Raw genomic sequence first — 20933 nt, forward strand, 5'->3', positions numbered from 1 at the left:
TCACACATTGATATGAGTTTGGATTCTGAACTGAAGCCTGAGCTGTTGAATCAGAGAGGCTGGAAAACTGGCAAAGGCATAGCACTGCTCTCCCAAAGAGGGTGTGGGGCACGGCAAAAGGCCTCTTGGCATCGTTCTCAGGGGAATATTTTGGCTCATGCAAGGACTGGCTCCAACAAGTTCTGAAGGAAGCTATGCTCAGGCCTTCTCTGCAGGGGAACATATTTTATGACACGGGGCCTTTGATGGGACTCTGGGTAGGAGTTTAGCAGACACCTGAGATAGCTGTATACCTAACCAGAGATGAATGGGGAATGCGTGACTACATCTCTGTGTATGAAAAGAATAAACGGAAGTAGCTAACATGAGAAAGAAGATGGAGAAAATTTCTGTGAAGAGAATAAATAAGATAGAGATAGCAAACCTAGTGTATGATCCTATCTTTTTCTTAGAAAATGAGAAAAAATTCTAGCAAATTGAAGTCCTTTATTTTCTCAATCGACAGTATTTGAGCTGATATCCTCTAAGCTGTGAGCTTGAAAAAGTAATTTCATATTAAAAGAGAGCTTTTACAACTCTGACATTAACATCACAAAACTCAGATCACACATTACATTTACTTTATTTAATTTAATATTACATGCATTTCAGACACTTACTCATATTGTTGTTTGCACAACTAGCCATTCTCAATGTACAAGTAACAACCATTGCTGTTACAGTGAAATTCAGTAGCATGCACTGCACACACTCATGTGCAAAGTTACTGGCTTTAGTTAGAAAATTTTAAGATCATGATTGCTAAATGAATATTATACATACAGTTTAATTTTGGTTTTATGCAGACATTGCATAGTTGATGATCGGCTTCTCAAGAAAGACTGGAATTATGGTACCAGTATTGTTGAAGCAGATCAAGTGACAGTAGCAAACAAGAAGATTTGAAGAAGAGGCATAACTTTCAGAGTTGAAAGGTCAGCAAGTACAGCCTAGGATAAAACCCAAAAAGGCTTGTTAAACCTGACATTTGAATCAAATTTCTTTAAAGCAAGTCAAGAAGTCAGAAAAAAGATTAAAATGCTGACTACAATACTAACAGTAATTAGATTCAGACCTGGCTAGAAACAAATCATGCTGTTTTATGTTAGTGCCTTATTGTATTATTTTTTCATTCTAACATTTCAAAGAAAAAGCATATGTTTATGTATATAAACCGAGTAACTTTATTTTAGCCTTTAGCCTTACTTCAAATATACATGGCATCATGGGTGAATAAGGGGTCTAACATTTCAACTTGCTTCTAAAAATAATTGGGAATTAAGAATCCTTATCCTGTGGCTTGGCTAGTACTTGTGAAGTAAGTCCAATGTAATGACTCAAATAGTCAATGTCTTCTCATGAAAGTAGGTTTAAAAAAAAAAGAGTAATCACAAGTTCTCCAAGTTAAAAAAAAAATACATCACTGGATTTTGGGGAAAAAATATATTTTAACAAATGACTAGAGATAAACAACAATCATCTTCATCTTAATGACTTAATTTTCTTCATTTCCCATGGCAGTACTCATACTGACATTTCAGATTCAATACTGACAAAAGTAATCTTGTAAAATCTCTGTAATACCAAAAGGCACAGAATCAACTACATTAAAACGTACTGAGAAAAAAGGTATAAATCTCTACAATATTTTAAAAACAGTATATCCCACAAACACACATTATATACTAAAATAGAAAAAAAATCTAATTGTACAAAATAATTTGATAACACTGCATTTTTGTAGCAAATGTACTCTTTTATTTCCTTTTACTCCGCCAAAGCAGTATTATGTACTGCATGTTCACAATTTCCTTAGTTTTTTTATCGAAGGTAAGAATTTAGGCAGAAAGATTTGCACTATGTACCACGTGCCATGTGAAGCTTAAGTTACTCTCATTGGCAAAGCATCAGAAACTATTTCAATCTCCTCTAACTGAAACTTATCCTTACTTCAGCTGCAGCCAGTGATGTCACCTCCATCAGGTTGACCGCTCGGAAAGCAAACACAGCAGCTGCCAGGACTGAAAGAAAATGCCCAAATATTTAAGTTGCTGACCTGTTAATTAGTAGTTAGAATTAATCTTGATGTAAAATACCAATTTTCACTCTCCTAGAGTAACTATTTTGATTCTGAAGAATAATATACAATGGATGGCTGTGTTTGAGTTTCTCTGGCCACTCTTTAAAACGGACAAGAAAACCACAACATTCTTTCAGACAAGTCTGGGTGAAAACGTTTGAGCTTAAGATGACTAGCTTTTAATTAAAAGGGACAAGGTGATTTACAAGTAGTTAGTTTCTAAGCCAATAATTCTGATTTATTTAAACAGCAATATTTCAGTTGTGAGTATTAGATAACATTAAAAAAAGTTAATTTATTTTGTACTATCTTATATAATTATATCTCTCTACATAGCTGTCATGCATACAAATGGACCCAAAACCTATTCACTTCTACTCACCTACTTTGTATTTAAAAACTGACCCAACTGAAGATACATGTCTTCTTTAGAACTCCCATCTTAAACCTTGCATAAATCTTAGGACACTATTTCCTTTATAAAAAGTAAGTACAAAACTTTCAAAGTCTCTTAAAAGATGGGACTTTGAAAGAAGAAATTCAGCAAAATCAGGGTAACTCTCAGTTGCTGCAAGTACTGAAGAAGTACTTGCCATAAATGACTAACATGAATCGTGAAAGGTGAACTAATTTATTGTTACCACTGAAGCTGGGAGAGCATCCTATGTTCTGTTCAGAGAGCGCTTAGCATTTTTGGAGTGCTATCATAAAAAAAAATTACCTTGCATACTTTTATTAGAGATGCAGTATTTATGCAATTCTAGTTTTCTAAAAGTTACACTCTTTGACACGTATGTAATCTGCTTTCAGCATTCAAAGAACAACTATTTTCTTCTTGTCACAAAATACACTGAAGCTAACATGTATTTGCCTTACATGCACCTGGATATAACATGTTTTGTAAAAATAATTCTATTACCAGCAAGAATTTCTAGAGAGTTGTATCCCAGGATTCTGTCCCACAGAAGTAAGAGCTGATCTGTAGCTAAATAACCAGAAAATGCTCGTACCATCCATTTAAATGAGATTCGTAGCCTGAAAACAAGTGATAAACAACAGTTATTATATTTCTGTCTCCCATAATGATCAGACAGATCTTCTAGAAACTGAAAATATTTAATTATTCTTCTGCATTTCTCTTCCGGGAAGAGTGGCCATTTTCTCTTGCTGCATTAATAATCAGTATTTTCCTTTGCAACAGCCATCAGAAAACTATTTAGCATCTCATTTGACAAAATACTAATATCATTAAAATATTCTGGCCAAACAATCACATTAGAGGGATCCTCAGCTATTATCACCCCCAGTGTTTCATCCTTTCTCCTATTATGCTATTATGATGGATACCAATTACAACGGCAAGATTTTCAGTTTCTATTGAACTTCATGCCATGAGTACACTATAGAATGAGAGCCTTTTGCTCTCTCTCCCCTTCCAGTAGCTTCTGCTGTAAATAACATATCTCTGTGTCTTCTGTTCCCTAGGAAATAAATCACTTATTCATGTTGGATCTGATGGAACTAACAGAAACTTAGCTGAATAATGCAGCATTTCTCATAGAGCAATTATCCTCTTTTTCATAGAGCATACAGAAAAAATGCACAAAGCACATACATGCAGGTTAAACAAAGGACTCCAACTAACTTTCAAGGAAAAATGGCACGTTGATGTTTGCACTTTTGAATAATTTCCCGTATCTTTTAAATTAAAACAATACAGAACAGCATTTTCAGAGCAATGAATCTGCAACATTTATAGCAAGTCAGAAAGAAGTACTTACGGCTGAGCCCCAATTTCTCGAAGGTGATAAAAGAGCTGTGGCAGATGGGTTTGTAGAAGAGTCTCAAACAGCAAACACAATGATACAATGCCCTAATGAAACAAGACCATATCCTTGAGTACTAACACTCATCCTGTCAAATCTGAGAAAACAGTATCAGCATGTAAGTAGGCATGAATTTTTAATTCAAGCAATAAAACACTATCAATGATATAATACACACAGCTCAGCTAAGGAGGGTGCAGTCAGCTCTAATGCCTTCAGTCTCTAAAGCCTTGCTCCTATAATTCTACGTTATGTATTAGCAACATAATATGTTGTGATAGTCCCTTTCAGCTCTAAGTTAGTTATGGTATTTGTACGTCAGGGTTTAAGTCCTTAGTGGGTTATTATAGTATGACCTACTTGAAATATTTCCACTTGGATGAAATAGACCTCAGTTGCAAAAAAAACCGGAGGATGTGAGAAATAGTATCCCTCTGATAACTAAAACCAAACAGCAATGGGGATAACTACAAAAAAAGTTAAATGTAAACACATTTCAAAATTTCTTTTAAAAATTACCATGAAAATGAATACCTAAAATGTCTGACCTGCTTCCCTGCTATTAATGACTGAAAGCACAATGCACAGCCTTGAAACGGTATATCAAGGAAAGGATTTTCTTTTAACCAGGAAATGTTTTCAAAACATAATATAACTATCCAGCACTTTGTGAAGGAGAAAAAAAATATATTTACTATGTTTTATTATTCAAAAATAGAAGATAAGCCAATTTCTATAATTGTCTTACATTCAAGAGAGTTGGTCCTGGTCATAAACATAACCAAATTATTTAAATTCATCTAATAGTGTTAAAAAGCTTTTGTTGCCACACAAAGATATTTGAGTTAAAGAAACAGACATTAACTTAATATCACTGGAACAATACCTGTACATATATGACTGTATTTTAGTCCCTCTACCCCAGAAAATATTTAAGTGTGCACTTACATGTCATTAATTAAAATGAAAGTGAGTATGCATTTATGTGACTTCTTCAACTCAGAAACCTATTACAAAAAAGACTTGACTCTCAAAAAAACCCCCACACCCACATAAAACGAGAACTTTATTAAAGTGCTTGATATTCTACAGCAAAGACTAACACTGACGTAGAAAACAAAAATATCCAAACTGGAGTTACCTAATTATTTTTCCAAGCTTGCCTGAAATATTTTATTATATGTAAAATGTTATATTTTAATCGCATAGAAATTCATGCCACTGTATATTATTGTTCCATAGCAAACAGAATATCAAGTGAGTGGGTTTTAATTCCTAATGAACTTACAGAGGGATGAGAAGAGATGGAATGGAGTCTGAAGAAAAAACGCACATACATCTCACGGAATATCTGATACAATTTGGAAGGTTCATGGTACAGAAAACAAAGTGGAGCAACTGAAAGGATAAAAGAATTAGAATTGACTCAACACTGTAAACTGCTAAAAGAGTTCAAGATTAAGTGCATGAAGTAAGAGGAAAAAACCAAGTAATTTATAGTGGTACAATTTACAAAAACAATACTAAACCAATTATTTAGAAATAAGTATTTTATAATAGAGTCTATCATTTGATGTAAAAAGTTAAGAAAGGGAATACAATACATTATAGGTAAGAGTTGTATAAATTCCAAGAATCTAAACTAATTAGAACCTGCTTACTACAGTGCTGGCTTCCAAAGCATAACAAATACATTTTAAGGATAGCTTGTCTGGGTGTAGGGAAACGATATGCTAAACACTGCAAGTTTTTGATTCAACAGTCTATAACTTCCAATGTGCCCTTGGGCTAGTGACCATCTCCGAATTAGTTCCCCATTTGTAAGACTGGAATAAGTTTGCTGCTTGAAGATGGGTGTTCTGAAAATGAAAATATTAAAAAAATAGCTTTTGGTTGCCACAATAACATCACATAAGTATGACAGACTGATAGTCACCTGTTTATTTCTTATAAGATCTGAAAACCATCAACATTTGGTAGTTTACTGTTTAGAAGTCTTTTAGTATACCTGATTCAAAATAAGAATTGGCTACATTTGAAAAGCAGCAGTTCTCAAACCTTTTTTTTTTTTTTCAATCAGTCCCTTTTTTCTTTTTGTAAAAGTCTAACATATAGATAAATATGTTGTAGGTACATGCTGCACACACAATCAGTTCCCTCTGATTGCTACTCCATTCATTCAATGCATGTTTCACAGACAGTTGTTCTATATACATTTCTGTAAACAGCCTTTTCATCTGTCCACTCATTACACCTACTGCTTCATTTCACAGATGCATCCATTATGGATGACAGCTTATATTTTAACACACTCATAGTCTCTATCTACATTCACCTTCCCTTCCAGGTTTATTTACACAAAGCTAGGGATATGGATACATTTGTCTCTATACATACGTATACACATGCACACAGATATAGATACTTATATATATCTGGGTGTATGCATGTGTGAATTCATTTTCATATATATATATATATATCACAGAAGGTGGCTTAACAGAAAATAGTGGCATATGTGTATGAGAGGTGGAGTGCTAAGGTAGAGTGAGATGTTCACAGAAATGTGTACTTACATAGGGGTAAGAAAAGCAGAGTGTTACTAGTGTGTATGTTTTTAATGATTGAAGATGGAGGTGGAAGACTTGGCAGCGTGCATATGTACATAAAGGCCAGGAAGATAACAGAACAGTGCCTGACAGTTGGCACCCTAGGAGCATATGCAGGCGAACATGCAAAAGTGTATAGGATTTACATAAGGATCCAGATACCTCCTCCTATAGCAGCACAGCATGGAATACACAGGATGTTCTGCTTGGTCCCAGCTACCCTACCCACAGCCTGGAGTTACACTACTGTGTTTCTGTTGCCTTGTTTTTCAGCCTCCCTCCTTCTCACAACCAGCATTTTTGGAGCCCTTGCAAAGACAGAGGACAGCAGGGAGGGAAGAAGCTCACACCCAGTTTGAGAGATGCTGTTCTCAAGGGCAAAGTCAAATCCAAACATTTTGAAAAGCGGTTTCACACAGAAAAAGTGAAAGCCCCCTAGTGAGTACCTAAGGAAAAGTTTGTAACTAAGCTGTTCATTACTTCAAAGACTTAAAGATTTAATTTCATATTTAAATTGCCTGATTTTAATGATCATGTGATCGTTAAACTTTATTATTAGCAAAACATAGCATTTTAAGTATAATCTTAAAATCTGCTTGCCCCATGATGCCACAAACACCTTTGATAAATCGAAGGAAAAAAATGAGAAGCTGTAACCAAGTCTCACATTGTAGGAGTATCTCTGCACTAGCTGCCTTGTTACGTCTCAGACCTGAGGAGATCTTTCTGCTCTTCTCCTAGAAACGTTGTTGATATTTGAGCTTTCCTCTGTGCAATAAAGTAGCAACCATTCTATTATTTAATGCTCCTTTGACACCTGTTCTAGGCAAATGGATACAGCAACAGGCCTTTCACGTAATTCATGTTTTTAAAAACTCTTTTCACAGGTAACTTGTTCTAACCAGAAGTGAAACACAAGAAAAGAGCACTCTGTCAACAAATTTTATCCTTCTATTCATGTACATGAAGATGTACAGCTCAGCTATTAGCTCTCAAAGAAGGAACTCCCACACGGTAGTAGGCTGTAATATAAGCAAATAGAAAGAGCCTGGAATTTTTAAAATTATATACATGCACAACAGTCTTCATACACAAAGAAACAGAATACACACAATTTTAAAAGTTGCAGAAAAGTACATACAGCTTTAAACTGCAATATGATAAAAAGCAGTCCTGAGGTTTTAAGAGTTTGTAAGAGTCATACTTACCATACATAGAAAAGCCGTGAAAAGGAATTACACCTACAAAACAAAAATATTTCTTTTTTTTGTTCTTTTATATTTCTTTTTATCCATGTAAAAAAAAAAAAGTGTTTTCCCCCCAAGTTTCTAAATTCTATTCTGCCTACTATAGGAATGAAATATTTCCTTGTTATGGCACCTGCAGTATTAGGTCTCAATGTTGTAAACATTTCAGTACAGGAATTGTATCACTTACTTCAGTACAACCAACTACATGCTTAAACACATGCCATAGTTCCTAGAAAGCCAAGTAAAACTTCATTCCCATGAAGTTATTATGTATAAGCTTTGCTGAAATCAGAACCTAATTTCAGATAAATGACAACCCATAAATGTCACACACTGACAAGGAGTGAGCAGGGAAAAAGGAGGCCGAGACCTCTAGTAATTCATGTAGTACTCAGATAAACCATTTAGAGGACTTGGCAGTTGTATCATGACAGTTCTCTCCTCCTTTCCAGCTGATCTTAGCTCCCATTCATTAACTTTCATACAGGACCGGTAAGAGGGAGCTGCTTTGGCAAAAGGTCATAAGGACAATGCTTCATGGCTACAAAGCTGCAAAGAATAGCAGAGGCAAAAATGGAAGAAGGGGGAATGAAAGTATGTGCTACAACTGACACCACTGGAACACAGAAGACATAAAAGACAAGGCCAGAGACACAGATTTAAGATTGGTGACGTAAGGCCTTGAAAGCAAGAGCAAAGACCTTGAACTTAAAGTACAAATGCAGTGCAAAAACAGGGAAAGGATTCAATAGACAGGGATTGAAATGGTCAAAAGAGCTGAAAAAAGAATCTGAATAACTGAAGTAACAACAGCAATGATATTAACTTAAAATTATATAGATAAGTTATGTCTGAATTTTTAAAATGAACACAAATTTTGAAAGGGTAAGACTTTAAGGTGTGGTTTGTTGAGTACTGAAAAGCTGGGGGTCAGACAGTTTCAGCATGTATCATTCAGATCCTCTAAGCGGTGATACAAGACTGAAATACAAGCTGCTGCACCAGAAGTTGTTTTCCTTCTCCTTCCCACACACTTAGACAAACTCCGTATGCGACTACTAACACCAGGCTGAATGTGGTTTTGAAGTAGCTTCAGTCCAGCTCACTCCTTTAAATTAACAAATTTCGCAGAATAACAGTGAAATATAATTTGTAATAGAAAAAGAAGTTATCATGTATTTGAGAAAAAAATCCTGTATCTTTCCAATCTGCCACTAGAGGAGGCAATAGCATAATTCTTACCATTTGGAGGATAGAAAACAGCATATTCTTCCATTCCGAGTTTTCCTGTGAATCATCAAATGACAATTAAAACGTGATTAAACTGTGAAAAGGTGTAAAGATTTAAATTAAAAACGTAGTTTCTAAGTGAAAATTATAAAATCATAACTAATTACATTATTGACCATTTGATATTGTCTAAAACAAGCAAGCAATGCAATAGGTCAGGTATGGCGTCAGATACAAAACTAAAATGCAGCACCAATAAGGGAGGATGACAAAAGTAAAAAAAGCGGAGGAAGATTTCAGCAATGCTATCCCATAGAGATTTTGTGTGTCTTAGGAGCTCTAAAGATGCTTGCTGCAGACCTTGAAGACAGTGAAGCTCTATGAGGGGATAAGATTAAGGGGGTGAATCTGCCATGCTGTGGCAGACTGACCTAAGGACAGAAAGGCATTTAAAAATATGTAAGAACAGATAAAAAAAAATTCAAGGCTTCATTAAGCCTGCAACAGAGAGGAAGACGGATGGTATAGTTTTGACATAACAAAAAAACATTTAAGTAATCTGTTGGATACAAAAGACTAATTAAGTCAAGACAATTGCTGATAGTACAGACTGACCATATAACTTTTTATCTTCCCTGCAAAATAAACATGTTATATTAGTTAACTGCATTTTAACTACAGAACCTAATAATTTAAAACCCACTATTAAAAAATTAAGTGGGTTTAAGCATAATTACAACTAATTAAAAACTGTAATTATTTTAGTTTTAAAATGAGAAAATTCCAACTAGAAAATGGAATTACTTACATGAAAATTTATAGAATATTCAGAGATCAATTAGATCTCTGTGTATTTTGTTCATTCTACACAGAATTTAGCACAGGGAACTTTTGTTAGGTTCAGTGAAATCTGGACTTAGATGTTTTCCTGTAGCATGAATTAAATTAATTAAATTCAAAATTGCCCTGCGAAGCACTTGCCTACTACCCCATGAAAATAAAATCCAGTATTTTCCAATTACAGAAATCAGATGTTTCATTAAAATAAAAAATATTTTTTACTTTTTCTTTCAATAGTTTGCTTGCTGTGCAGCCACGAGTTGTAATCTGGAAGGAGAGTATTTTTAGCATAAAGTACATCTCTTGGAAAATTAGCCAAAAATAGGACCTACAAGCCTTTCGGATTTACACTGCCCAGGTTCAGCAGAGATTTAGATTTCAGCAACTTCATTCCCCACATTTGTCTAGCAATAGGTAGGATGTTCCCCATAGTTGTGTTTCTGGGCTGCCATGGCTCTGTGCCTGAAGCACAACCTGGGATCCCACTGCTGTTCTGCTGTCAGGTGAGCCCTTTGCTTGTGTCACGAAGAAGGTAAAGAAAATTCCCTAATTCAGTTAAAGAGAGAGAAAAGACCTACAAAGCAATAAAGGAGGAAGAAAAAAATTAGAAACCAAACATTGCCTCTAGTGACATAAGAAGCAGCAAGACAAAAACAGTCAGCAGAGGTCCTGTTCAAAAAAAGTACTTGGTATGGGGATCACATTTGGCTAAATACACAGGCATGACGGATCAAGGAAGAAAATGGGAATGCAGAAGGTAAAGGTACATGGAAAAAAAAAAAAGATTGGATGGCTGAATGATTCAAGAAGGAAGACAAAATTAGGAACCTCTGGGTAAAGCCAAGGCAGGTGAGGATCTAAGAAGCAAGAGTCTAGAAGTATGGCATTAGAAGCTGGAAGAGAAGGCAAGTGGACTGAACCAATGCATTTAAGATTGTTGAGAAAAATATGACTCACATGAGAACTTAAGCCAAAGAACATCCGAAAGTAAGCTAACACTCTGGAAGATGCTATGCTTTGAAAAAAAATCAGTGTAAGATTGCTTGGTAGAGCTCTGCTCTCCCAGACCTTCGAACAGAGACCACAGTTCTTCAGCAACATGTTCTGCTTTTGTCTACAAGTATCTGCAAAACTCACTGCTTTGGGAAGATAACGCCCTATCACCACTGCCAGTTGCTAACTTTACTGAAGTTGCTGAGGACAACATTGAGTACTTAAATTTCTAGCTCTGATGACGACAGATGTCAAGATTTTACCATATTGTCATAGTTATGTTTAATTTATTGTGGTAAAACACTGGAGAATTATACACAGAATACTACAGTAAAAGAACAATATTGCAATCTGGCCTTCTAAACTGTCAGAATCTGTGCAGATGTCAGCTGGATACATGAAGTTTTTATTAATGTAGTCTACTAGGTGTAGTGAATATAAAGCAAATTCACATACTGTATTACTGCAGCAGTCAACAAAAATCTATACAACCTTTTTTAAAACAACTCCTTTTACCTCGTATGTATGACTTGGGTGGAGTGGCACTACTGTAAGTAAAGTGCTCCAATACAGATGTATCTCGGGAAAAACAGAGTAATACCTGTAGAAAAGACAGCATATAAAAATCAGCTAACTTACTGGATCAAGAAAGCAATGTCAAACAGATTTAAGGACCTGCCTTAATTAGCACCTATTAGATGCTATTGAAGAGAGCTAATAACGTTGAAAGCTCTTGACCAACTTAATTTACGTTTCTGTTCAAATTTCCAGGCTCGCTTTGAACTTGCTATGATTTTACCTTCACATTCACTTCTTGTCAGTAATATATCCACATTCTCCAACCCTCCTCTTTGTCTCTCAGCACAGGTTTATCCCCTTCTGTCATATCATTAGTGACTGTGCATGCAACTGGCTGCTTTCATGACTATTACATATTTTTCTATTCAGTTACTATGACCTGGGGAAGTCCTAGTAAGTGAATAAGCAAACAAAACATTTACACTTTCACATGTGTGCCGTTCCAGCAGACTGATCCTTACAATTGCTTTTGTTCCCAGGAGCTTTACAGAATGCCTGCAAGATACTCAGTTCTATCAAAAAGCACAGATTATAATGTTTACCTCATATCCATAAGTTTTGAAATGCACATTGTATTTTGTAAAACATGTTTGTATTTTTTGTTTACACAAGTGAAAAATCCAGTATTCACAGCAATTGAGTGTAAAATTAAATAGTAAAAGCATTCCTAGAAAAAAATTAATAAAGTCTCTCATCTTATATGCAGTTGTAAAAAATGTAACAATTAGCATTGTACTTTAAAATTTTCATGTTTTCATACACTAAAAGACTGCACTACCAAGAATGTACACAAGAGGGCAGAAGTAAGACAGAGTTCAACCTGCTGCTGACTTTTGCATAAAATCATAGAATGGTTTGGGTTGGAAGGGGCCTTTTAAAGGTCACCTAGTACAACCCCCCTGCCATGGGCAGGGACACCTTACACCAGAGCAGGTTGCTCAAAGCCCCATCCAACCTGGCCTTGAACACTGCCAGGGATGGGGCATCCACAGCCTCTCTGGGCGACCTGTTCCAGTGCCTCACCACCCTCCCAGTGAAGAACTTCTTCCTTACATCTAATCTAAATCTACCCTCTTTCAGTTTAAAGCCATTACCCCTTGTCCTATTGCTACACACCCTTGTAAAAAGTCCCTCTTGGCTTTCCTGCAGGCACCCTTTTAGGTACTGGAAGGCTGCTGTAAGGTCTCCCTAGAGCCTTCTCTTCTCCAGGCTGAACAACCCCAACTCTCAGCTTGTCTTCATAGGAGAGGTGCTCCAGCCCCCCGATATCTTCGTGCCCCTCCTCTGGATTCGCTCCAATGGGTCCATGTCCTTCTTATGTCCATGTCCTTCTTATGTTTGGGGCCCTGGAGCTGAACGCATACCTTAAACCCTCTCTGCTCTTGCAGGTTTTTAAGAATTTGTTTGTTTAATTGTAGCAAAAGTGAAAATATTCTAGATGGTGTTTCACTACATAATTTATTGTGAATAAAAATGAATGGATTTTTCCTTCACCTAATTATTGCAAACATTTTCTGGATATCAGCATCTGTCAAAAGGAAACATGCAAAACCAAAACACTGTGACATCTGAATATCATTGCTTTTTTTTTATTTTTTATGGAAAGAAGGTCATATTTTGAGACTTTTTCTTCTTTTGAACCTCAAAACTATTTCTCAGATACAAACATCTTTTAAAAAATAAATAGTTTCTTTATCTCAAACAGTTTAAGCTAAATATTATTTTTGCGCAATACACAATCATTTTCATAGCTGCCAAAATATAGCTGACAATAACAATAAACAGGCAAATGTAATTCTCTGTATATGTTAACTGAGGTGAAAGAAAAAGAAACTAATCTAAAAGGGACATAAATTATGTTCTCTCATAGGAGAAAGAATGTAACCTTAATTTGAGGCCCGCTTTTTTAGGAATACAGTGTCCAGTACCAGTATCTGGAAGTCTTTAAATTAAGACTATGCATCTTCATAAGAGATAGACTCTAGCTCAAACGTAAGTTATGACTATACCTAAAAACTGCTGGGTGAGGTTCTTTGCATGTATTCATTATGCAGGATGCAAGACTAAAGTATTCAAATTGAACCTCTGGCCTGAAATAATGAATTCACAAGTTTGTTAATTAATGTATTATTTTTCTTATTCACAAAAATGATAACCCTAAAGAAAACCATGACACAGACGTTTTTTAAGTACAGAAATGTTTGGCAAACTATTAGGTATTTATAATCAAAACTGAAAAGAAAACCACTGAATTCAAAGGACTGAGAAAAAAAACCACAAACAAAGCCAAAGCTTTTATCGAAAAGAAATTACGATATTAAAAGTAACTGTATTCTATTTCAATAAAATGGTAACAAAAACATGTAAACTTTGGGATAAAGAAAGCAAAGATATTAAAGGAAATAAATTATATAATTTCACAGTGTTCTTCCCGAAAAGGATTGCATGCTACTAAAGAGGTAACAATAATCCAAGCAAATACCCTCATTGTTATTTTATGCACAAAGTTTCTGGTTTTGATGGATGCTTTATCTGTTAAGTAATACACAGACAAATGTCACACTGTGCTTAATGCCTTAGAAAACGTAGAGGCAGTAACTAGTCATGAAAAAAACCACAAACTCAAATGCAAACATAGAAATAATTTATCTGGTTTAAACTAACATTTTCATTACCTATTTAGCCAATATTTAATTCCAGTTATCAAATCAAATCAATAAATAATATTCCATATCAGAGTGACTCATACTGCAGAATTTTTCCAGGGGCCATAGAACAAAATAACTTGGCAGCAATGCATTTGCAAATTAGGTTGGAAGAGAAAATTATCAAGGAAAATGAATAACTTTCTTCTAGAAAAGAGTCTGAGGAATACTACGAAGTACCAATCAAACCTAGAGCAACTAATAATTAGAAGTTTGAGATATTCTTTGCCTCAAAGCCTTGCAGTAAAAATAGCCACTTAATTTTTCAAAGATTTTTGGTGACTCTCCTTCAAATTACTAAGGATAGTTTAGTCCTTTCTGTGATTTTCATTCTGTAATCATTCTTTTAGTTCAACTGTGCTATATATTGAGAATGATGAACAAAATCTATTTCTGATGGTCTTCAGACAAAGGATTATACTGTATACTAGTTCATACTCCTTCAGAGATTATAATCCTGTGTCCACTGGAACTGTCAGTTAATGACTAATTTAAATGCCTTAGTAGTCTACAGAATGAATGAAGCAGAAATAAGAATTTCACATCCCATGATGAAGATAAAATGTTACAATAATGAAGATCATCTTTGCCCCTTAAATCAAGAAAAACTTCTACATGTAAGTATTTTAGTGAATAAGTATCAATGTTTGAGTTGTCATTATGTAGTCACTTTTCAAGTTTTAATTCAGAAACGAATTCAGATACAGATCTTAATATTGTAAGTATTTTTAAGTAAAAAAGGCTGTAATTTCATGAGGTTAATTTTAAGTATTAATGTTTAAATGCTTATTATGCTAAAATATTATATGTAGACATGATTGAATAGTATGTTTAAATAGTAACGCATATTTTTATATCTATATGGACTAAGCAGCATTAAGGACAGTTTCTTGCTTAGTTAAATTATTAGCAGTTTGACATATTGCCATCAAAGAAGAAATCATTTAGTTTCACATCGCTCTAAAACAAAAAATTAAGCAAGTCTAACCTAACAGATGTGACTAATGAAATCGAAAGCACTGTGGAAATGGTAAGTTTGCTGCATGACATTTATATTGACACTGCAATCAACTACACATTAGGAAATTCATAAATGTAATCTCCTTCTATTTAAGGGCATTTGACAGGCAGCAATGAGGATAATTCTTTGTAAATTAGCTGGGTTCCCCATTGCTAGAAGCAGCTTTGGAATGGGAGCAATCCTAAAAGTAACCATACATATCACTACCTTATGCAGAATCAATGTCTTCAATTTAAAAATATGTCAATACAATATCTTTTACGCTTACTGCAGTAGGTCACTGTAAAGCAGTATTTTTTATTTTTTATTTTAAACTGGAACCCTGAATATACTTCTCAAGTCTTAATTCGTCTGTATGCCACAGCTATTAATACTTTTATTATTGCAAACCTGTAAAGGGGAAGAATATGGCTGACTCCATATTTTCGGGCTTACTGCATTGGAAAGATATTGTGTAGGGTCCTTTAGAGTAGGAGTTTTAGAAGCCTGTCCTGCTTAATCTGTTTAAGTGTACAAGATTGTTATTCAGAAGGGAAAGTATATGTAATGCAGCAAACAGATGCATCTGCTTAGGGCCCCACTGTAACTCTGCCTACACATGAAACCCAAAGGCAGTCCTTACTCCAAACATGATATAATCGCACAGGAGTATACTTTCTAGCTTTTCTAAGAAAAAATTAGTTACATACCTGATATAAATAATCCTCAAATACAAAATAATAGTCATCATTGCTTGCTGTCAGCTTTACATCCTGTAATAAAAAATACAGCAGTCTGAAGCCAAAAGATCTTTTCAGACTCCCATAGAAGCTAAACTTAACACAGTGGTAGAAGACACTGTTTCACCATTGAATCACGAAAGAGCTCTAGTTAGGCATATACTCCATATTTTAAAAGTAAATAATGCTATATTAACATGATGATTAAAGTATTCAAACTTGAAACCTTTAACGGGAGCGGTCAGATCCCAGTGCTTTCTTCCTCACAAAACCAGTTATCCCTTCAAATGAAGTTACTGCTTCTTTATGACTTAGCATCTCAACTCAAACCAATGTCTTACAAAAAAGCCAACACAGGCACAAGGAGAGAGTTTACAATAACAAATTCACACTAATTATTCTTATACTGCTTAAAACCAAACCATCTAACATTTTCTCTGTTAAAAAACCCAAGATACTGGTGTGATGAGTATATAAATCACTTAATCACTGTTTAGTAAATTACTTACTTTGTAAATCAGGCTGTCCACTAAAAGATCATGCTGAATCACATTTGACTTAAGCTGTTCATAATACAAGATATCCTAAAATTAAAAATATTATCATCATCAGTCTGAGACACAACTTTAATTTGTATTTAAACTAACAAAGCCGATTTTTAACAATAAAAAAATTATAAGCATGTATTCAGCTGAAAAACCCACTGCGCAATTTATGAAGCATTCTATCACAGTTTATTCTAGTTCAAGCCCTAAGAAATGAGGCAGAGAGCTGAGACATTATAAAATGTGCTCCGCTTTAGATAATTAATAAAATGTGAATGAAGGAACTAGTTCAAACCAAAGATCCATATCTTCCAACCTTTGGGTCTCTCTATACCCAAAACCTTTTCAATGCTCAAAATCATTACACTTTTTTTCTTTGTTACCCTCTATTTTCATGCACCTCTCCACCAGTAGATTTCATCCTATCTTCTACCAGTACTGCGTTGCTGCAAATTTTTTATATTAATCTAATATGAATCTCTAAATAGTTTAAATTTGTGAAAAGATGAAATGATAAATATATAAAAAAATCTTCTGAAGAATACAAAGAACTCAGACCTTTTTTAAACTTCCAATTACTTCCTGAATGTCTACAGAACATACACAAGGGTGAAACGATGGGGAAAAATCAGAATAAACACTTCTCTGCTTATTCTGTCCCTTTCTTCTTAGAGCTTGCAAAGGAAAAAAAAAGAATTAAATATCTCACTATCATCGTGTAATTCCTAAATCCCTAAATACCTCTCTGCCATTATGCCTACAATTGAATACCAGTTTCAGATTGAGTAACACAGTTTCAGATGGATTTGGAGTAATTCATAAACTAAATCAGCAGTCCCAAAGCTCCTTCCCACTTCACAAAACTATTTTGATTTCAATGTGTCTCTATGGACACCACACAAATACTTGTATATTTCAAGCTTTACATAATATTTGCTGCTGATTTCTTTGCAAAAAAAGGGTAAGTCTGGAGTAAGGATTTAAAGAACAAATCGGAAGATGAGATTTTGAGAGGGAGAGAATGGAAAAAAATAAAGAGAAAACTAGGGAACATTGTAATTATTCTTTGTATTAATCCAAAACTGAGATGCAGTGAATAGTATACACTTAGAAACTATCAGAATTAATATATTATTAAACTGTTAAGTTGAAATGAGGACAAAAGCTGTATTTATTAAGTACTGACAACTACCACAGGGAATATAGTTACATTTTTCTTTCTGAGAAATAAAAAGGGGAAGTATAAATACTACGCTATTTCTTTAGGAAGGATCAGACATAAATATTTACTAAATGCAAATTATTTGCAGTATGAATGTAGCATTCTGTTGTTAGAAGCCACAGAGAGCTACTCTAATATTCAAGTCACAATTTTAAAGCATCAATACTGTAGTCTAATTAAGTATAACGCTGCCAAATGAGTAATGTCTAAAGTTTTTTTTGCCATCTCAAATGGTTGTATATATTAGAACAGAAGGAGCTAATAAAAAAAATCCAGAACCAAAACTTCATTTTCATGCTAAGCAGACTGCATGATTAACTGTTTCTGGTGTACATGCAAGTACTCCTGCTTAAGAAATGGTACAATGAAACTCATGACTACAAGGGTACTAGATAATGCAGCTACTAATCTATTGTAACTTGAGAAAGAGATTCTAATAACCTCATGGTTTCCTGTTACCATTTCCTAGTTCTTAGTTCTCTAGAACTGCCTTGAACAATTGCTAAAGGCTGTTTGGAAGTGGGAAATGAAAGTGGTATGAAGGAAGAGAGTAAACTTTTCCTACACACATATAGATCACACTTTAAATTTATATGCAGAAACAAGTTTTCTTCTTAAAATACTTTCACCTGAGGTCACACAGCGGCTCCAAGCCACAAGTTAACATTATCACTAACCCAGTGTTTTGTGCTAACCTTCTTCCTGAATTAGAAAGCCATTCAATTACATTTTACGTTTGCTTACAAGAGTCTATAGATTTTCCTGTTATTATTAGAATTATTGTAAAACCACAACTAAAAAGTAATCACTGAAGTACATGGTCCATTCATCTTAACAGTCAGAATAACTTGGTATTAAGTTTAATTGCTGCTGATTTATGCACACTTAGAATAGACTTAGTGATTTGGTATGCAAAGAATGACTTCACTGAATGTATGAAGAACAGATTTCTGTACAAGAAAAAAAATCATAAATGATGCTCTACTATACTGACATCATGAGTTTAGAGTGCTGGTTTCAGTGCAGTTTTGTTTGTGGCATCATACTGAACTATGATATGTTGTTAATTTCTTAAAATGTTTGCCAGCTTCCTATTTTTAATTCAACTGCATTAACTGAAATGTAAAGAATCATGTTAATTGCAATTATGCATAAATTACAGTTTATGCCAATAGCCAGTGAATAGTACCCTCCACAGAAGAAAAACAGAAGACTGCTGAAAGAAATTTAAATTAAATAGGTTTAACCAGAACAGAGGATTAGCTATTTGTTAACACAGAATGACGCATGTATTTAAACCATTCTGTAACATATCTTTTCGTTTTAGCAAAGCTAAAGTGTAACTTTCCATTTCCCACCCTTCAGACTTCTGTACTGATTTTAGAAAACAATCTACTTAGTAGCATATAGGGCAAGTACTGTCTGAGTTAGAACAGAGACTTGAATTCCTTAGCCTTAACCAATAGGATGTACATTTTCTGAAACACATACCCTTCCCAATTTTCCTCCTTAACTTGTTTCAATTGGGGTAAATATTTCAAGCAATTAAAAAGGTGGTAAGAATAAGCAACCTGATGTTTAGGGCACTGTCTTAAAAGAGAGAACAACTGGGCTCAGACTCTTCAGCAACTCGCAGAAACTGAATACAAGTTCTTTATAATTCAGTTGACTACTTTCTTCAGTATGATTTTAAATGAAAAGGGTCAACAGTTCATCAACTTTTCTTTTTTCAGAAACAATAGTTTCTCCCTTGCTCTCACAAAAACCCACTAGGACAACTTGGTCATTACTCAGAAAAAAATCAAACACGGTTTGCTCTTGCTGTTATAATTTCAGCATGAACTAAAATTTCAAACACGATTCTAAACTCTACCCTGAAAAAATGAATAACAAATTTACATTGCGAACATTATCAGAGTAAAACAATACTTTTAAATTTATATTGTATGCATTCAATAATTTAGTAAAAAGACCAAAAGGTCAAGCTGTCCACCTGAACTAGAACTCATGAGAAAAAGTTTCGGAAACAAATCAGAAGTTATTGAAAAGATACTTGCAAGGCAAACCCAATCATAATCATTCTAGGAATAAAGGCTTTAACTCATTGCTTGTCATTCATTTTCTCTTAAATTGTGACTGTTGTGATGCAAAATGAAGTCTGGGCTTGGGAATCACATCAGTTTTTCAGCCACAACTTGTCTACAAGAGAATCTTGCCCATGCCTCTCCGTAAGACAAGCAGCTTGATTCATGCTGCATTAATAAATTTATTCCTTATAACTGAAGCATAAACAAGACTGGTTACAGATTTACTTTCAAGCCACATGACTCTTGCTCAGTGATCAGTTTCTCACTTACACAGTGAGGAATGTTTTTAAGAGCTTCACTCAGGCTTCACAAAAGATTCATGTCTCATTTTACTATTTTATTGGCTGCATTTCTTCCTCCAGATGAGATAACCAAGTACTTCCAAGGTTCAGGAATGTCCAAAAATGTGGTACAATTCTTAGACTAAAATTTTTTTCAGTTATAAAACCAGAATCATACCATTTTCATCTGATTCAACCTTTCTTCTCTGTATGCCAAATCTTAACCTAACCTTGATTTGTAAACTTTTTCCTTTTTAAAAATGTGTTGCATTTTTATATAGACTATAGCTTTTCTCAAAATTATATATATTTTTTTATACTGCACCTCCAAACATACTTATCTTTCTAAGTTGAAACAAAGTACATTTCAGGATTGCAGTGCCCAGCCCTCCTGACCTTACAAAGCCACATACCAAAATTTCCACCCAAAAAAGTCACACCATATCCACCTGAGAGCATAAGGAAAAGGGAGCTCTGAAAGTAGCTCACAGGCAAGAGAGAACAGTATCTTCCAGCAGTACCCAGCAAAGCTACTTTAAACAGAATCTGGTGATTCACCTTCTTTGAAATTAAGGTTTGGATTACTCAGCCACCTCTGTGCAGGCACAGTCCACCTGTGGCCTGTCACAAAATCCCTGGCACAGAGGAGCTGCACACTCTCACTGCTGAACTGTCAGCAGCTCACAATTAAATTTTAGGCCACCTTCGTCATTTGATTGCACTATCTATACTTGCCTCTCAAATCTAATATAAGAAATGGATGGGTGAAGCATAGAACCAGGAATATGAAGAAAGGCTGACATTGAGGAGTCTAGAAAGGAGACACTAAGATTTGTGGGAATCGGATGAAACCTAAAGAATGGCAACCAGCATTACTTAGGTGAGCTGCAGATTTTGGAACAGAAGT

The 20933-nt window shown here is 34.7% G+C and overlaps 1 protein-coding gene across 1 annotated transcript in view; it reads right to left on the bottom strand.

Moving 5' to 3' along the window:
- Nucleotides 1-612: 612 nt before the first annotated feature.
- The window catches only part of TBC1D19 (TBC1 domain family member 19), a 52683-nt gene continuing 32362 nt past the window's right edge, over nt 613-20933 (bottom strand). The window contains exons 12-21 of the mRNA XM_049795391.1: nt 16401-16475; nt 15862-15924; nt 11384-11468; nt 9047-9091; nt 7763-7795; nt 5234-5343; nt 3901-3992; nt 3039-3154; nt 1990-2060; nt 613-989 (exon numbers count right to left, since the gene is read on the bottom strand). Of these exons, the coding sequence (XP_049651348.1) occupies nt 915-989; nt 1990-2060; nt 3039-3154; nt 3901-3992; nt 5234-5343; nt 7763-7795; nt 9047-9091; nt 11384-11468; nt 15862-15924; nt 16401-16475 (765 nt within the window). The 3' untranslated portion in view covers nt 613-914. The remainder of the gene's footprint in view (nt 990-1989; nt 2061-3038; nt 3155-3900; nt 3993-5233; nt 5344-7762; nt 7796-9046; nt 9092-11383; nt 11469-15861; nt 15925-16400; nt 16476-20933) is intronic.

The sequence above is a fragment of the Accipiter gentilis genome, chromosome 3, assembly GCF_929443795.1.
Source record: "Accipiter gentilis chromosome 3, bAccGen1.1, whole genome shotgun sequence".
Classification (NCBI taxonomy): domain Eukaryota; kingdom Metazoa; phylum Chordata; class Aves; order Accipitriformes; family Accipitridae; genus Astur; species Astur gentilis.